The following is a 19,381-nucleotide window of genomic DNA, read 5'->3' on the forward strand; positions in this document are numbered from 1 at the left end:
GGGAAGAAAAAATATGTAAGCGGACTGATTAGTACTGCCTCTGTCTCAAAATAAGTGTTTCAGTCTGTGTGTCCCAAAATAAATGTTTTAAGTACTACAAAGTTGAGACACTTATTTTCAGACAGTTGGAGTACTAACGAATAAAGTACATAGTACTACTGCTCATGACTATGGATCGTTGGGAGTGTTTTTATGTTCTCTCTACACTATGTTAACAACATTTACAAGACAACTAAGCGTCTAAGCCCTAAGCCACGTGACTAAGGAAATGCCCTAATCAAAGACCGAGAATATACGCGTCTGAATCAGCAAACCAACACACGCGTGCAGCAGTGCTACTAAGAACCATGAGCCTGTCTAGTGTTTGTGAATGTGATCATGAAGCAAAGACCCAAACTGGAAACAAGACATCACCACGATGACGACGACACCATATATGGCAACGGCCAACGCGTGCATGGATGCGTAAGTGCGTGTTCGAGAAGCCCCGCCGACGGACCTGCCGAATCGATCTAACGTGCACACACTAGACACGCAGTCCACACCTCCATATTACATGGCCAAGTATAAAGCAAGAGCAAGCGCACACACATCTCGTGGCTAAGCTAGCTAGCAATGGCTTCCAGCGTGCGGCAGCCATGGCACCTCCTCCTGATCGTCCTCCTCCCGTCCTTGGCCACGGCGACGGTGTTCGACAACAACTACGTGCCCTCGTGGGGCGCAGACGGCTACCACCTCGTCGACCAGGGCACGGAGACCCGTCTCACCATGGACAGAACCTCCGGCGCAGGGTTCCGCTCCAGGTCGACGTACGGGTCGGGGTTCTTCCGCATGAGGATCAAGGTGCCCGGAGGGTACACGGCCGGAGTCGTCACAGCCTTCTATGTGAGTCGCTGATATATCCGTGCTTGCTGCTCATGGCGGCAGAGCTACAGCTATGATTTTAAGTTGCATGGATGCATGCAGCTGGCGTCGGAAGCACCTTATGATGGCGGTGACCGCGACGAGGTGGACTTCGAGTTCCTGGGCAACGTGGACGGCGAGAACATCACCCTCCAGACCAACGTCTTCGTCAACGGCGACGGCGACAGGGAGCAGAGGCTCAACCTGTGGTTCGACCCGGCAGCCGACTTCCACGAGTACAAGATACTCTGGAACCCTTACCAGCTCGTGTACGTGTGCCTCCATTTCCAAGAAAATAAGTACATGCATTTTCTCAACTTGCATTGAAATCTGAAGAGATCACGTGCAATATATTCGCAGGATATTGGTGGACGATGTGCCGATACGGGTGCTGAGGAACCTGACGGGGCAGGTGCCGGAGTACGAGTTCCCGGCGAAGCAGATGGGCGTGCGGGCGAGCCTGTGGGACGGCTCCGACTGGGCGACGGACGGCGGCAGGATCAAGATCGACTGGGGCCGCGCGCCCTTCACCGCGGGGTTCCGGGGCTTCGACGTCGACGCCTGCGCCAACACCAGCTCGACGCCGTGCGACTCGACGGACCTGTGGTGGAACGCCCGCAGGCACAGGCGGCTGTCCGTCCGGGAGCAGGCGGCCTACGAGCACGTCCGGAGGACGTACATGAACTACGACTACTGCGCCGACAAGGATCGGTTCCAGAACGGCAAGGTGCCGGTTGAGTGCAGCTACAGTACATAGCCTGGTACTAGCTTCGTTGGATAAGATCGATTTCTAGTTAAGATGGTTATGCATGATTAAAGGAGGCCCTCAGCCAATATGTTAGAATCGAATAATATTTTTTGAGCATCAGTACAGACACAAGCGCTCATATACACACGCATACACTCACCCCTATGAACGCACACACGCACACCCTACCCCTATGAGCACCTCCGAGAGACTGAGCCGGCATATCATCTTGAGATTTACGAAGTCACCGTAGGCGTGCGAGCAGTAGGATTTGAACCCTGATGGGTTGGGGATACCACTGTCCACCTAACCAACTCAACCACAGGTTGATTCGCTAGAATCGAATAATATTGGCATCATAACATGTGGGATCGTCTCTTTTAATTCTTATATTTTATCGACTGATTTATGATTTACTTTTCTTTCACAAAAAAAAATTACTCTGAGAAACACCATGGGTGGTGGACTAGCCTTCATTCGAGTTTTTAATGGGCCTAGCCCAATTGATTTCAACACTTCTACGTAAGACCCACCTCTTCTAGAAAAAACGCACTTCCCTAAAAAACGCACGATCCACCCTGGATGGTATCCGTAGAAGTCGTTAGAGTTCGTCTTGCTCGCAGTGATCCCTCCTGTTCTGACGATGCTTCCATCCACTTACATGTAAAACTACAACCAGTAAATTTACAAGAAAAATCTGAATACGTTTGACAAAATAGATACAGGATGCATCTATCAGTGCCCATCTCTCACAAAAAAAAAAGCCTACCATTGTCCAAACATTTCGTTTTAAAACTTGATCGATCAAGAAACAAGAAAAATGACAAATCAGAATGTTAATAGTACAGAACATATACTATTAAAATTGTGTACTATCCACAGTTGGATTTGCCTATTCGTTTTTCACCGAGCTGTGAATAAAAGCCGGTCTTGAATTGCGTGCCATGGCAGGTGCATCACGTATCAAGGTTGTCAAAAAAATCAAGAACTTTTAGATTACGCATCCGTTCTCAGGTAGCATGGAAACAACACATGTGGAAGTAACAGATACTCTCACGGGCAATGACCTATGTGCTTACTTTTCGCCATGGACAAAAACGATATCCTGTCCTCACTGTTCTAAAACAAAAATAGTTTTACATCCACGACCAACAGTGATCCTAGTTGGTTCCAAGGGCAAAAATGACATTTTACTCCATATCTCCTATAAAACCAAAACAGTAATAAAAATTTGGGGTCACTGCAAGTGAAGTGTCCAAGAAGTGATATTGCCTCACCCTTTATCTACCCACCGCGAACAGAAAAAAATGCATAAATCCAGGGAATGCCCAACACAAAGTACCAGGTTATTATAGTTTCCATCACAACATAACAGTAGATGAGCTCAGTGAATCCCATTCAGCATGGATGATAATGTAAAATCGAAATGTACCACATGAAACTTTGCATGGTCATGCGGTGGAAATTGTGGGGTTGAATGTAAATGCAACACAGAATGGTCTAGAGAATGGGTGTATACACTTACACGAGCAGAAACGTTTTTCCCAGATGACCCCATGACAAAATCATCAGGCTTGACGATGACTCTACTTAGTATGCAAGTGATCGTATGATTCAAAAATAAATAAGTTATATATGTATGACAAATGACAACCAGACTAAAGAAAAAAAGCTGGCAAAAGTCATCACTAATTAGCCAAATCCATACCTGAAATGAAGGATATGGTCCATTACAACCAATAAGAATGGCAAGTGCCTCTGAAAATTTGCATATATACAGCTGAATGATTAAACTACAGTCAAGTAGTTTACCAAAATTTGCATAGCAAAGCATAAGCCATGCTCTTCCCCCATTTCCTTTGATCTACTTGAGTAATGCCCAAAAGCCTCAATTACAGTCAACTATGCAGAAAGCAGGCCATCCACCGACAAGCTGAACCATCGGATAGTAGCTACAGTGCAATGAGAAACCAATTGTACTAATAATAAATGTCTATTTCCTTTCCACTCATCTCGTATACATGATCCCGTGCCTCGGTCAGAGCAACCTGTATTGACTCAAATAAATCGCCAACCTAACTTTAAATGTGCCACCATAAACAGAGAAACTGGTAAGGAAACTAACCTGTCCAAATTTCCCAAAGAAGTTGTTAGCGAGCATTAATGATGTGACTGCAAGATCCTCATTGGCCTTGAGTGCTTGTGCCAATGCAAATGCTCCATCATCCTGTCACACATATAAAGGATGTTGAGCATAGTGAAGATATGCCAATAGCTGACACACTGAAAACTGTATTTCTTACTCTAATCTCATTAAATCCAAGGTCAAGTGATTTCAAGGATTCATTGATTATCTTCAAACTTCGCGCCAAGCAGATAGCACCCTTCAGGAATAGGAAAAGAGTCAAAAAGGATGGATCATATAGCACGTGCAAGTTTAACGAACATGTACCAACGATTACACATACATCATCTCCAAGTCCATTTGCCCGCAAATCCAATGTCGACAATGTTGTGTTATACTTCAAACAATCAGCAATGAACTCTGCACCTGACACACCTATCTGCAGGATACATAACTCGGCTGAAGAGGCAAGATTAAAGAATACTTAAATCTGCAGCCACGCTTCGATTAAGTTCTGAATTACCTGGCACCAACCAAGCTTAAGGGTTTGGAGTTTGCCGTTGAACTTGAGAACATCGCACAAAGCCTTTACCCCCTCTGGTCCAATTGGGTTATAACTCAACTCCAGCTACAGGTAACATTCTGAATCAGTGGAAGTGCCTTATTTCATGCAATAAAATGGTTTGGATGATATGTTTACTTACTGTTGTTAGCACTTCATTCTCCTTCAAAGTTTCAGCTATTGCAGTTACCCCTCGAGAGTGAATGTTATTACCACCCTGAAAAATAAAGGAACTTCAGAGCTCTTGTGCTAATGACAAAAACTTCATGGGAACTAATAGTTTCTGAAGTACAACACAGAGCAACATGCAACCTTATTCTGAGATTATGTGGTAATATGACTTTTTTTAGGAATGTGTGGTAATATGACTTTTTTTAGGAATGTGTGGTAATAATGTAAAATTAAGTATTTGACATTCTTTGTGTCAATGGTAAAAAAAATACAAATAATACTCACAAAGTCCATTGTAGAAATTGTTTTGTTCTGTTTCAGAGCATCTGCCACCTTTTCAGCTCCCTGAAAAAAAAAACAAATCATGTTAACCTACATTAAAAGCCAGTTGAATTGCACATGTAATGCTATATATGGAACTCATGTGAGGTATCATGTATTTGTCATTATCTATTCAATGCAGTGAGAGTTAGAGTATTAGCTAATAAACAATGAATAAGCAACAAGACTACAGAACAATGACTTTGCTAGCTTCCAGCACTAGAACAATCATGTGAAAGAAAGTAACATACATAAAGCACAGATTCAAACATAAACAAGTCCAGAGTTCCAAGCAATTACATCTCCAAAGTCCATGTCAAATAAAGTACCAATAATGATGTTCACAATTTCACATCAGTTCAGCCTAGGTGATATCACGCAGATGTACATCCACAGTGAAGTCATGGTGCCTTTATTACTTGCTACAGGAGACAGGCCATGTGAGGCGATGGGCTGGGCCACATTTTTCCAAGCCCAGTGTGCTGCCAAATGACTAAAGGGGTGTACGTCTTGAGATTTCACGGTACAGTACATTTTCTAGTTGACAATACCCAGAAGGAAAAAATGGGCATGTCATGGGTGGAGAATGTGGGCCTTGGGCCTACAGCGGGCACACCTGCTTGGAGAGACAACTCATGTGCCTATCAATTAGTTACAGAAAGGCTATCAACAAGTATACGGATAGATTAGATAGTTATCAGTTAGAGATTGAGTTTGCTATTTACAATCTGTACCCAACCGTGGATATAAAGCTAGGTCTTATATATTTCTAGGCAAACAATGAGAAATCAACTTTTCCTTCCTAAATTCATCAATCTCTCCTAAGCAAGCCTCTCAGTACACAACAGGGTAGTAGATTCACTATATGCCAGCTAACTCGACTCAGTTTTTTCAGTTCAAAAGGAGAGGAAGAACAACCATAGGAATATGTTAGGTCGACTGAGATCTAGCCACACCCTTTAAGTTTCTGAAAAGGATCACAGTTACATCAAAAAGGTATAGCTCCACATGTTCCAGAAAAAATGAAACTGACAGCCAAAAGTTCTAAAGCAGTCCTATTATATGTACACACCACAATACTTTTAACAAACAAGGGTAAACAGTAACAACAATACTACCTCGTCACCAACATCATCCATGTACAGGCTGAGCCACCGTAGAGACTTTGTCACTTTGATGAACTCAGCTACATAGAGAGAACCTTCTGATGTAATGTTGTTGTTACCAATATCCAAGACTGTTATCTTCCCTGTAACTCAGCCAAACAAGCAATGAAGTATGAACTTTTGCAACCAATCAACCAAATACAAGCTAGTTAATGTGGATAGCCAAAAGAGACACCTCTGTGAGCAGATAATGCAGACATCAACACCCGTAATCCCTCGTTCCCAAATCCGTTACCATGTAAATGAAGTTCCTAACAAATTTAAGGTTAATCAACATGAGAGAAAATGGACAAACAATAAGAACTCACAGGAACAAAAACATACTTCACAATTCAACCTAACGTCCTAAAGATCTTTGGTCATATATGGTAGGAAAAGAGTTCTGTGGTTATCACCTCATAAAAAGTACCAGCATGACTTCAAATTCCAAAACAAATTAACATAGTGCCAGATACACAACAAGTTTCCAGATTGCTGAATCAAATTACTGCTATTGTATGTTATCTAACCTGGTTTTACATGCATATCTTTTGAAAATAAAACATGGGTATAACCATGATCACATGCATCCTTTCATTTTATATTATGTTTCTTTTCCAAGTTAGTTGTTTTTTGGATAAATCCAACCAACAGTGTTTAAACCTGAGAAAAACGAAAACAGATACATTGAAAAAGGAAGTAAACATGTAGGTGACCAAATTGCTCCACGCCATATCTGGACCCATCTAAAAATGTACTTTGCCCTTTAGTGAGCAAAACAAATATATGTCCGGACTTAATAGGCAGAATGCATGGTATCTGGTTTCCATGGAACATTGTAACTTAAAAAACCGATAAGCAAACAATGTGGAAGTACGTAATCGGATATATCGAGTAGTACCCTGAGAGATTTGTTCCCTACAACTCCTTTTGCTAGGCTGGATGCACCGAGAGGACCACCATAGTTGCCACTAGAATACATCGAATAGAGTGTACAATTAGTTAGTAAGATCGATTCAAACACAATGTCAACTGTCCACAGCTTGATATGCATATTCGTTGTAGCATCACGGGTAAAGGCACTAGGTTTGTGAGCGACTAACTTGAGATACAAACTCCGTAGCGTATTATTCTCAAGAAGTGCATCTGCAATACTTGCAAAACCCTGTTCCAAGACAAAAAAACAAGGATGCTATCATAATTCTTCAAGCATGCAATCATATAGTAAGCCCTTTCTCCTTTTGTGATTCAAGTGAATGTATTTGCTTCAATAGATATTTATACATACACTGTATTCTATTGTATTGTTGCTAAGCTGTACAATACGTATTGTTTTGTTCTTTTTCAGCAGATCTGAAATTGCTTTTGCCCCCTGAAAAAAGAAATTGCATGTTATGTCACAAGAGGTACACACACACACACACACACACACACACACACACACACACACACACAGAGAGAGAGAGAGAGAGAGAGAGAGAGAGAGAGAGAGAGGAAACCTCATCTCCGATATTTGTACTGTTCAGGAAGAGCTTCTGAATACCTACGTTTTCAATCAATATATCTGAAAGACACTGTAAGCATTCATGAGTGTTACATTCAGTGGGAATTTATGCAAATATACTCAATTACTGTTCTGCATTTCTTAAAAAATTGCATGCCAAGGTCAGGTTTGCTGCTAATGAAATTAGACATAAATATTTGAAACTAACATGAGGTGAAAACCTCCTAATAGGGATGGATGCGAACAATCATAATGCAAATCAGATGACAGAATTATCATGCAACACTGGCCAGAAAGGAAAAACAAGTCATAGTAAGTAATTGCAAAGCCATTTACTCTACAATTTCAGAGCACAAAATCAGAACATAATACTCCCTCCATTCCTAAATATAAGTCTTTTTAGAGATTTCAACGCAGACTACATACGGAGTAAAACGAGTGAATCTACACTCTAAAATATGTCTATATACATCAGTATATAGTCCTTATTGTAATCTCTAAAAAGACTTATATTTAGGAATGGAGGGAGTATATGATTTGCATGGTATACAACAGACAAACTACAGAACAAAATGGAAGGCAGGGATGATAAATTGATAAGGTTGAGAAGACCTTGGCTCCTTCATCTCCAATGATATTTCCAGATAAATTGAGAGTCTTCAAAGCTGTGTTTATCTGGAGAATGCCATCGAAAGCTTCTATTCCCGCAGCTGTTATCGCATTACCCGAAAAGTCCACCTCTTCAGCACTCTGGGAACAAAGAAAACAACAAATGTTCACAAAGATATTAGGAAATCTGAAAGTGCCATGTCTGCTACATTACATATCTAACCTTGTTATAGGCTAAGATTCAATCACTACATTAGATATCTAACCTTGTTATAGGCTAAGCTTTCTGCTAGGAAGAATAGTCCCTCATCCCCGAATTGACGGCCTGCCAAACAACTGGGCTATTAAAGAGAAAGGCAATATAGCACACTAGTTGTCTTACAAGAGCTTTAGCTCGCATTTGCTAGCAAAATATTTTAACTTCAGTTCTTCGAAATACCTGCCATGTTAACGGTTTTCAGTGTCCGAAGTTCCTTATAAAACTTGTTTAGATTTTTCTTCGACTCCTTTTGGGCTTTAATGCTTGTAGATGTTGACAAATTGGAGCCGGCAGCAAAGGACCACGTGACCCCAGAAGACATAGGTTCTCCAGAATTCTGATCCTTTCTCTTTAGGGGGAGGAAATTCTCAACCACCTTCCAAATGACTGTCCTCTGAAACAGAGAATTAGTAGCCGTTCCAGATACCAACTCTCAAAACAAGATGAACAACAACATGTGAGCAGATTATGAACTTTGCATCCTGTACAGCATACATCTGTAGTAAGGTCCCATTAAGATTAAGACTTTCATTTGGTACCAATGTGGAGGGCTAGTTCGAAGTTTGAATAAAAGGCTAGTTCGAAGTTTGAATAAAAGACAATCGGGCCAGGCACAATTGGAATGGCAACAAAAAGTGCTGCCGCAGCGATCAGGACGAAACCATTCAAGATCTTCTCTCTTTTGCCCCTCCGCTCGTCTCACATGGCAGATTATTTTTCTGGCCTTCAACCTATTTCCGCCAGCTAGTATCTTGAATATGTTTGGAAATTGGCTGCCTGGGGTAAATAGACAACTAAAGGCTCAGGTGGCGTGTGTGCCTTATGTTGGGCTATGTGGCATTGTCGTGATGATATTATTTGTAACAAAAAAAAACTTCCTGCAGGTTATTCATGTGGCCACACATAGGAACCGAATGTGGTGCTTACTACACCGTGTGGAGGCGTGGGATTCTCTAGTCTCAAAGAGCATCTCCAGCAGCTCCCCTATTCCAAAAAAAATATCACGTATAGGGGAAATTGACAACAAAAACACGCTCCAGCAGTTTCCCTAAACCCAATAAATTTTGACCACAATAGGGGAGCAATGTCCTGGTCCAGCAATAGCATTACTGATGCATCAGTTGTACTACCTCCGTCCGGGTTTATTAGTCACCATCGTATTTTGGGTCAAAGTTTGACCACATATTTGACTAGAAAAGTGTTAATGCATGTCACTAAAAATTATATTGTTGGATACGTATTTGAACGTAGTTTCCAATGATATTATTTTCACTACAGACAACTTATATTTCACTAGTTAAATTTATGGTCAAAATATGACCCAAAATACAAGGACTAGTAAACCCGGACGGAGATAGTATCATGCAATCATTCACGGTTGTGATCTTTCTGAATCTGTCTTTCTTTCTTTTTTTGCTTGTATAAGCATCAAAGACTTTGCAATAAAGATGGTTGCCACATCAATCGCTGCATAGGTCAGGCCGTCAGGGGCATTCACTCCTTTTCGGGGGGAAATTGTAACTAGGAAATCACGCTATCAGCTGGTCAGTGGTCAACACTGTGCACATATTCTAAGGAACACTAAGCATCAAGAGTCAGAGTATTTCGTGGGAGATGTGCTCAGTAGGGAGCAGGGAGCAGGGCATCTACTCGTGATGATAAGATGACTGTTCAACTATGATAAGTTGGAAATTGGAAGAGAAAGCATAGAGAGGAAACAGTCAGGCTATACCAAAGCTCAGCGCGAGCAACGCCCCTGCCGGGACGATGTAGCGAGTGATGCCCCCCGCTCCAGCACCCAAGGGGCGGGCGACGGGCTCCCCTTGCTCCTCGCGGTAGGCTCTCCGGCGCGCGCCCCCGCCTCCGACCCCGGGAGGCTTGTCCTGGCTCTGAATTCCGTCGAACGCCTCGGACGCAGCGCGCGGCGCCACGCTCCACCGGCGGGCGCGCGGCGGCAGGGAGGGGAGGCGTCGAAACAGAAGCTTCGGGCCGAAGGAGGCGCAGCGTCGACGGGCGAAGGAGGAGGAGGAGGGCGCGACGAGGGAGGGCTTGAGGGGGCGGGCGGAGGAGAGGAGGAGGGAGGACTCCATTGGATGCGGATGGTGTCCGCCGGAGATGTGGACGGGGTTTTGGGAGGGGAGAGAGCTTTTCTTTCCGGGGCAGGAGAGGGTAAGGTTGTGGATTACGCCGGGTCAGGTTTCGAATTTTACCCGGTCTCGCCAGTGAACTGCGACATGATAGAGCGAGTAACTCCGTGTGCCGTCTCCTAAATTTAACTCTTCAAAATTTGAGAGTTTAAATTTCTGTGCACTTGGTGATTCGATTAGGATGTACTCCCTCCGTTCCATAATATAAGAACATTTTTAATACTAATGTAGTGTTAAAAACGTTCTTATATTTTGAGACAGAGAAAGTATTTGGTTTGGGAACCAAGCATAATGAAATGTCATGGTTTCATTCCATTAGAATGGGTCGATTCCGTGCTCGTGTTTGGTATGCAAAAATTCGGCGAAACGAAATGGCTACAAATTTTTGTGTCTGGTTTGAGGGATGGAGTGAAATGGACTTGTTCATCTCACCTCTTTCTGTAAGAATGGTCAACTGAAATTCGCTTAGAGATTTTTTTATATAAACATTGAATTGAATTTCAGTCAAATAAAAAAGGTTGAATAAAGTGGCACAAGAACACCACTCCCCCTAGCTCTCGTGTCGCCCCTCTCATGCGACATGGGAGCGACCCAACCCTAGCCGCCACCACCATTTCTCCCCTTCCTTCCTCCCTCTCCACCGCCGCCCGAGGAGGCCGTTAGCTATTACGCATCTACCGGTGAAGGTGGCGGCGAGGATTTGTTGCCTCGCGCTTGGCGTGGGGGCTCTGGAAGCCAGGGGTGGCGGCGTTGAATGGAGATGGTGGCAAACGGAGCTCGGGAAGACGATGTTTATGGACTTGGAGGTAGGGTAAACGGAGCACCAAGGGGCCCACAAGCTCACGTGGCGCACCGTAGGGGGGCCACCTGAGCTTGTGGTTTTGTGGTGGCCCCCTTCTAGTAGATATTTTCGCCAATAGTTTTTTTATTAATTTCAAAATAATTCTTAGTAAATTTTCATCCAATTTTGAAAAATTTTATTTCTGCACAAAAATAGCATTAAGATAGTTTTCTAAAAACAGCATTAGTCCAGATTAGTTTCATTCAAATCATGCAAATTAGAGTCTAAAACAAGAGCAAAAGTGTTTGAAAAATTAGATACCTTGGAGACGTATCAATGTCTCATGGCCTAACAACAATTTATTTAGTTAAAAAGGCTGACCCGGTCAAAGGACTACTTAAGGTCCACTTGACTTGGTCAAAAGTTGGCAGGCCGACTGTCGGTGTCAAAACCGGTGGATCTCCGGTAGGAGGTCCCGAACTGTGCGTCTAGGCTGGATGGTAACAGGAGGCAGGGGACACAATGTTTTACCCAGGTTCGGGCCCTCTTGATGGAGGTAAAACCCTACGTCCTGCTTGATTAATATTGATGATATGGGTAGTACAAGAGTAGATCTACCACGAGATCGGAGAGGCTAAACCCTAGAAGCTAGCCTATGGTATGATTGTATATTGTGGTTGTTGTCCTACGGACTAAAACCCTTCGGTTTATATAGACACATGAGAGGGTTAGGGTTACACAAGGTCGGTTACAAAGGAGGAGATATCAATATCCGTATTGCCTAGCTTGTCTTTCACGCCAAGTAGAGTCCCATCCGGACACGAGACCAAGTCTTCAATCTTGTATCTTCATAGTCTAACAGTCCGGCCAATGAAGATAGTCCGGCTGTCCGGAGACCCCCTAATCCAGGACTCCCTCGGTAGCCCCTGAACCAGGCTTCAATGACGATGAGTCCGGCGCACAGTATTGTCTTCGGCATTGCAATGCGGGTTCCTTCTCCGAATACATCACAGGAGAATTTGAATACGAGGATAGTGTCCGACCCTGCAAAATAAGTTCCACATACCGCTGTAGAGAGAATAATATTTTCGCAAATCCAATTTGCTGACTTGTTTTGGCAGCATGACGTTATGTCATGGCCCGGCGATTATTCGAACCGTTTTTCTTCAACCAGCTCCACATATAACGCGAGGCGGTTTCTTGACACGTCTTGTCAAAGCAGAGATCGTGTTCTCCCAATTACGGGATTCTCATTAATGCGGTCGTGGGTAACCCAACCGTGTCTAGGACTCGTAGATTATAGGCAAGTCCTAAACGGCTATGGAGAGGACGCTTGATATTCACCCTCTTTATAAAGGGACAAGGTTTTCGCTTTTTCCCTCTCGTGCTCAATCGAACCCTTCCCCCGCCTCGAGTTCTAACACCCAAAGCCCAGGTTAGGTGCTCCGGATCTTCAATCATGTCCCGATCCAGCCTTCAAGGCCGATGGATGCCCTCCTCCGTTACGGAAGAGGACATTAAGAAGTTGAGGGAGGCCAGATACCTGACCGCCGAGGTTTCGCATCGGCTGCCTGCTCGAGGGCAGGTCGTCCCTACTCCCGAACCCAATGAGAACCTCGTGTTCGTCTCCCACTTCCTCCGAGGCCTAGGCCACACTCTGGATCCCTTCGTCAGGGGTTTGATGTTCTATTACGGGCTAGATTTCCACGATCTAGCTCCAGACTCCTTTCTCCACATCTCGACATTTATTGTCGTGTGTGAGGCCTTCCTCCGCATTACCCCTCACTTCGGCCTGTGGCTCAAGACCTTTGAAGTGAAGCCGAAGATGATCGAGGGGCAACATGCAGCGTGCGGAGGTGCATCAATAGGCAAGATGGCAGGAGCTCCATGGCCGAAAGGTTCCTTTCCAGAGGTGTCCGAATTATGGCAACGGGAGTGGTTTTACGTCACGGCTCCCAGAAGTGCCAAGTGGGCAGCTGCCCCTGCTTTCCGCTCGGGCCCCCCACCACAACTGATGTCATGGATTAGCAGAGGTATGAGCTGGGGTCCAGCCAAGGACGTGCCTATACTACAAAGCCGCATTCGAGATCTCTTCGAGGGAGACTTTAATTTGGTTGTGGTAATACAAGTTATGCTGGTTCGTCAAGTCCAGCCTTGCAAACGCCGGCCCCTTCGCTTGTGGGAGTTCAACCCAGAGGGACCGCGTGCCATTCAAAGTTTCCTCGGCCTGACGCACGAGGAGATGTACAAGTCATTCTTCGGACCTCAAGTAGAGTGTTTGGATATTACCGAGGACGTGGGCCTGAGCAGTAACCGCGCCACCGAACAAGTAAGAAATCCTCTAGCCGAACACACTGTCTTTTATTCATCATGAAGTTATTTCTGAGAGTTCGCTTTTTGACCAGGACTGGCTAACAAAGGCGAAGATGATTCGATGTTTGGCCCCCCTCCCTGAGGGTTTGGAAAATCCGGTATTGGAAAAGATGCTCGAGGTCGCACCTTGCCCGGAGCCCTCGAAGGAAGATACGGGGGGGAGGATAATACGGGCGGACGCGGGCCCCCATCACTGCCAGTTCCAACCGAGGGAATGAGTGTCTCCATGAAGGAGGATAACCGGGGGAGGAAAAGGACTGCTTCCGAGGATCCGGAAGCCGAAGCCTCCAAACGGGAGAAGAAGTCTCCCACAGAGGGTCCTGCCTCGGGGGGTGCTTTTGCCGCACAAAGTCCGCGGGGGGATCAGCCCTCCAACGAGTCATAAGTGATCCAAAATACTTTAATAGTAAAGGTATGCTATCTTTTTCTGAGAAAATAACCATCGCATATATCTTGCAGTTCGGGCCTTAGCCCCTCTTAGTTGAGCTCGTCTTCGGGGGATCTTCTTCCAGAGATGATGGAGAGCGAAACGCCTCCCCCGGACTCCTCCGCTCAAGAAGTGGGCGACCCCGAAGTGTCGTCACGGAGGGCCTCTCCGGATCCGGTGAGGCCAGAAGATAATCCCATAGACCCCCGAAGTCCCCAGCGTCCGGCTCCTGAAGAGAGCAAACAAAATAGTCCGGCACCGTCTGGTATGCGGTCGGACATTCTGAGGGAGCTGGTGGGGCGAGCGGCCATCTCAGAAGAACACCGTACACTGATGGGTACGGTGATGGAGAGAATTTCGTCCGCCGAAAGCGGATTACATGAAGCTTTTATGAGTCTACTGACAGGTTTTGAGGTACGTGAGATAATATGTGATAGTACTGCACATGTTAGGTGTGCCCTGTGTAGATAGTAGCCCCTGAGACTCTGGTTGTCGTCGAGAATGGTGGCGAACAGAGGATCGTAGTCCCAGGCAATAACCAGACTGCCCCTATGTGCAGGTGGTGGAAGCTCCGGTGGCTAGCCGGACTAGTGAGTTTGCCAAATTAAAACGACAACTGGATGCGACAGACGCCGACATCGAGCTTGTTAACAAGAGGCTTGACGAGGCACAGGGTAAGAGTTATTATTTGGTGAACGCCACATAGTAAGAGCAGCATGATGCCAGTATCTTTAATATGTTGTGACTGCATATGGTGCTGCCACCATGGAAACCTTGCGGGCAGACCTTGCCCGAGCCAAGGAACAAACGAGGATTAGTAATGCGGCTGCTTTGAAGGCAGACGGAGAGTTGAAAGCCGAGAAGGCCGCACATTGCGAGAGCCAAGAGAAGATGGCCAAGATGGCTGTATAATTAAAAGACACTGCCGACCGTTGCCGTGTCCTTGAAAAAGAAAACCGAGCGAAGGCAACAGACCTTGAGAAGGCCACGATGACGGACAAAGACACCCGTTCTGCTATGAGAGCGAAGAAGGAGGAGCTGCGGGAAGCCGGGGATATTGCGGCTGGGAAGCCCTTCATGTTACGGAGGAAGTTCGGAGATCCACGGTATGCCCCTCTGGATCGGCTGTGGAGTTCGGCAGATGCGTATATGGATTTGGCAGCGAGCGCTGCCGATGCGGCCAAGTACTTCCAAGGTCAAACAGATCGTGAAGTGGACAAGCTGTTCTGGTCGCAATTCAATGTTCCAGAGCGTCCGCTTTCATTGACTGACCAGCTAGCCGAATGGGCCGAACTGAATAGGTTGTCCGGACTCGCCATGAGGTCTGTTGTGGATCAGCTATGGCCGGAAAAGCCAAAGCCGAACAACTATTTCAGCTTAGTGCAGCAGTTCCTTGGTGTGGTGCCGTGCATTAATGCGATGAAGAGGTTGGCGTGCATAGAAGGCTCGCGGATGGCCTTTGCCCGTGTTAAAGCATACTGGGCGGAGATGGACGCTACCACTGTTGTGGCGCAGGGTTCGGCCATAGGCCGAGTGGCTGCCGAGCACTATTTCGAGGAGGTTCTCAAGGGTGCTCGTTTGATAGAGGCCCAGTGCTCGAAGAATATTATGTTTGAGTGATATGTATTCTCATTGTAAACACAATGCTTTTATGAAATTTTATAAGGCTATGTTTATACTTTTGCCTGGAAGTAATATGATGCCTCATGTGCGGCCGTTTATGTATACATGTGTATAACCTGAAAGATTGCAGGCGTCGGCTTCAACCCCCATGCATATAATGCGGAGGTGCTCGCGAAAAACGCGTGTTCACACTTAACCCAACGTCTTGGTCCTATTAAGGAGGTGATAGCGTAGCGAACGAGGCAACCAGACTATAATGCTATAACACTTTCACTTAGCCATAGGAGTTTGACAGTGGGGCTACTAGATAGCCCCTAGTGGCTCCGCACTCTCCCGATCTCGGGGTGCATACATGCCTGGCCGAAAAACGACCCTTCGTTAAGGCGGAGGAATTCTAACATTCCGATAGGTCATCGAGTGGTTGACCAGTCTCACGCTATATCATGACAGTCAGTTTTCGGCTTTCTCTACTGAGGTGCTCGTCCGGATGAACTAGGGCACAATCGCAGTAGTTCTCCTAGTGCTACCTTAGCCGATAAAGCGGAACGTAAGGCACCAAAACACAGGAGCCGGGCAAACCCAACATTTGACCAAAGATAATGATTCGGAGCTGATGCATATAAGTCCAAACTCGCGACGCCGAACACTCCCTAAGGTATTCGGGCTTTATGGTATAAACCGGGCCTAAAAAGTGCCCTTTGTAAGAAGCCCCTTGTGTCCAGGTACGTGCATTGTTCTGACGTGGCCACATGCCAAGACGTCAGCATCCTTCTCAATTGTGCTAAGAATTCGGTGGATGTGTATCAACAAGAGACAGTAAAAAAGGTTTACACAGGGTCTTAATCTAAACAGAATCCTTGGAACGGGTCCCTGCTGCATGTCTGCGCAATTGTCTCCGTTGTGCCGTATCCTGGACGGGTGTAGCACGATGGTCATCTGTAAAAGAGAGGATTTTAGGTGAAAAAGTTGTCATGCAAAGAGATAGTTTTTAAAGAAGCCATGTATAATTCAAGATGAGTAAAAATTGCCACTTGTCTGCGTGCATTGAGCCCCTTGTAATTGTAATAGGGGTGTGACCGGTATGAATTACATATAGCTGCCTAGACTCGTCTAACCGTGTCTGTGGTCTTTACGACCTGTTAAATGCTTTAGTTGGTGAAGCCGTTTTTAGTGTGCGGCTGCCAAGGTAGCCGCACTCTCTTCGGCGCGCAAAGATCGCTTAATACTTCCGTTCACTATAATGATGCCGCATAGATCGGGCATCTTGAGCGTCAGGGAAGCGTAATATGGTATTGCATTAAAGCGAGCAAAAGCTTCACGTCCAAGTAGTGCTTGATAGCCACTTTGGAACGGAGCGATGTGGAAGGTTAAATGTTTGCTACGGAAGTTATCGGGGAAGCCGAATATAACCTTTAGTAGCAGGGAGCCCGTGCAATGAGCCCCTGGGCCTGGCATTACTCCTTTAAAGGTAGTATTGCTATGGCAAATTTTCGCTGGGTCTATCCCCATTTCGCGGATTGTATCCTGGTATATCAGGTTTAGATTGCTGCCACCGTCCATCAGGACTCGTGTGAAGTGGTGTCCGTCAATTTTTGGGTCTAATACCAGGGCAGCCCATCCTGCACGCTGGATACTTGCTGAGTAATCGCAATGGTCGAAAGTGATCGGTTAAGACGACCAGTGGCAGGACTCCGCGGTGATAGGCCCTTGGGCATATTTTTCTGGGAGTGCCGTTTTGTTTCTTCCCTTGATCACGTGTAACACGTTTACTATTTTGACTTCTGGTGGAAATTTCTTTTGTTCCCCAGTGTCTTGCTTGAGAGGCTCATCCTCGTCTTCGCTTGGTGTATCCTCCCCCTTGTGTACGGCGTTGAGCTTGCCGGACTGCTTGAAGACCCAACATTCTCTGTGGGTATGATTAGCGGGTTTACCAGGGGTGCTATGGATCTGACATATTTGGTCTAGAATTTTGTTTAGGCTGGACAGTTCGTCTCTGGCGCCTTTAGAGGGCGGCTTTTGCTGACCTGGCCGGGAGCTTTTGAATTCGGTGTTTGCTACCGTGCTCTTCGTGTTGTCTTCTTTATTCTGACGTTTGTTATTGCTGTTGCGCCGTGATTTCCCATTTCCATCTCTAACTTCGGATGTACCGGGGTCGCTGGTGCTGCATCTGGCTAGCCAGCTATCCTCACCCACGCAAAAGCGGGTCATGAGGCTTGTTAATGCTGCCATTGTTCTCAGCTTTTCTTGGCTAAGGTGTCTAGCAAGCCATTCGTCATGGACGCTATGCTTAAAAGCTGCCAAGGCTTCGGCGTCCGGACAGTCAATAATTTGGTTCCTTTTAGTAAGAAACCTGTTCCAAAGCTTTCGGGCTGACTCTCCGGGCTGTTGAGTTATATGACTCAAATCATCCGCGTCCGAGGTCGGACATAAGTCCCTTGAAAATTTGCCCGAAAGGCGTCTTCGAGATCTTCCCAACTTCCAATGGAGCTTTCGGGGAGGCTCTTAAGCCAGTGCCGAGCTGGCCCTTTGAGTTTGAGGGGTAAATACTTAATGGCGTGGAGATCATCTCCCCGAGCCATGTGGATATGGAGGATATAGTCCTCAATCCAGACCCTAGGGTCTGTTGTTCCATCGTATGCCTCTATGTTTACGGGTTTGAATCCCTCTGGAAATTAATGGTCCAACACCTCATCGGTGAAACATAGGGGGTGTGCGGCACCCCTATATCTGGGTGTACCACGTTGTTCGGATGTTTGTCGTGTTGCATCGTATGCTGGAGCACGCTTGCATGGTCCATAGATGGATCTGGTTTCGCCCTCCTTTTGATGCGAGCCCTCGCGTAGACCGTGTATTGGCTTATGTGCGGCGTTGCTTGCCGCTTTATGTTGGCCGTGAGGTTGTCTATCCGGCCAGATGGCTATTTTAATTTTTGGTTGTGGGGGGTCTGAGGCCTCCTCATCGAATTCAGGTAGCAACTTCCGCTTTGGGTAGCTCTTGGTGGGGCGATTGCCGCCGTACTTTGCTGGTGTGTTGAGTACTTTACTCCATCTGATTTGGAGTGTGTCCTGCGCAACCTTGAGCCTTTGCTTCTACTTTTTCAGACTCCTCGCGGTGGCAACAAGCCTTTGGCGGGCATTCTGCTGCTCCGGGTGCTTGTCCGGCGTTATGTCGTCCGGACTATCATCTTTGACAGAATTGGTTTGTTCGGTTTGATTCTCCGTATTGCCGTGGTCCGGCGGTGGTTCGCCCTGCTCCAACGCTGGGTCTGTATGATCGTTATTTCTGCCGAGGCGGGATTTGGGGCGGCGCTTGTGCCGCCACTTTGACTGCTTCTCGAGGGAACAAGCCTTCGTTGCGTCCTTCCGTTCCTCGTCGTCATCTTCTTTTGGTGTGTCCACCATGTATACGTCATATGATGAGGTGGACGTCCAGCGCCCTGTGGGCGGTGGTTCCTCTTCGCCTCCCGCATCGTCGTCCATACCGTCGATGTATTCAGAGTCGAAGTCGAGCATGTCGGTTGAGTCATCGACAGTGGCTATTAAGTGGGTGGTGGCTGGGCGTCGAATTTCTTTGTCGTCCGCATCCCAATCCCGTTGGCCATAATCCGGCTAGGGCTCTCCTGACAAAGAGAGAGACCTTAGTGAATTCAGAATGTCGCCGAAGGGCGAGTGCTGAAAGATATC

The 19,381-nt window shown here is 46.1% G+C and overlaps 2 protein-coding genes across 4 annotated transcripts; one reads left to right on the plus strand and one right to left on the minus strand.

Annotated features, from left to right (window-relative positions):
* Window positions 1–599: 599 nt before the first annotated feature.
* On the plus strand, window positions 600–1,790 carry LOC119331509 (putative xyloglucan endotransglucosylase/hydrolase protein 1). The gene is made up of 3 exons (XM_037604673.1): window positions 600–885; window positions 967–1,172; window positions 1,264–1,790. The coding sequence occupies exons 1-3, from the start codon at window positions 616–618 to the stop codon at window positions 1,658–1,660; spliced, it is 873 nt and encodes a 290-aa protein (XP_037460570.1). The 5' UTR covers window positions 600–615; the 3' UTR covers window positions 1,661–1,790.
* Window positions 1,791–3,124: 1,334 nt separating this feature from the next.
* Window positions 3,125–10,526, minus strand: LOC119331027 (NLR family CARD domain-containing protein 3-like). Of its 3 annotated transcripts, XR_005160357.1 has the most exons (18): window positions 10,080–10,526; window positions 8,528–8,734; window positions 8,355–8,413; window positions 8,092–8,229; window positions 7,475–7,549; window positions 7,264–7,347; window positions 7,079–7,140; window positions 6,877–6,946; window positions 6,172–6,247; window positions 5,949–6,079; window positions 4,795–4,854; window positions 4,481–4,555; window positions 4,300–4,404; window positions 4,120–4,215; window positions 3,955–4,035; window positions 3,777–3,878; window positions 3,464–3,699; window positions 3,125–3,359 (listed from the first exon to the last, which is right to left on the minus strand). XR_005160357.1 is itself a non-coding variant. In XM_037604193.1 (17 exons), exons 1-17 carry the CDS (start codon window positions 10,435–10,437, stop codon window positions 3,631–3,633), a joined length of 1,848 nt encoding a protein of 615 aa, XP_037460090.1. In that variant the 5' UTR covers window positions 10,438–10,526; the 3' UTR covers window positions 3,125–3,630. The 3 variants fall into 3 exon arrangements, 2 of the variants coding, with proteins under 2 accessions (XP_037460090.1, XP_037460091.1); XM_037604193.1 differs by having other exon boundaries at window positions 3,125–3,699; XM_037604194.1 differs by having other exon boundaries at window positions 3,125–3,699; window positions 8,528–8,741; window positions 10,080–10,196.
* Window positions 10,527–19,381: the final 8,855 nt, after the last annotated feature.

This window comes from Triticum dicoccoides, chromosome 7A, assembly GCF_002162155.2.
Source record: "Triticum dicoccoides isolate Atlit2015 ecotype Zavitan chromosome 7A, WEW_v2.0, whole genome shotgun sequence".
NCBI classification, from domain to species: Eukaryota; Viridiplantae; Streptophyta; class Magnoliopsida; order Poales; family Poaceae; genus Triticum; species Triticum dicoccoides.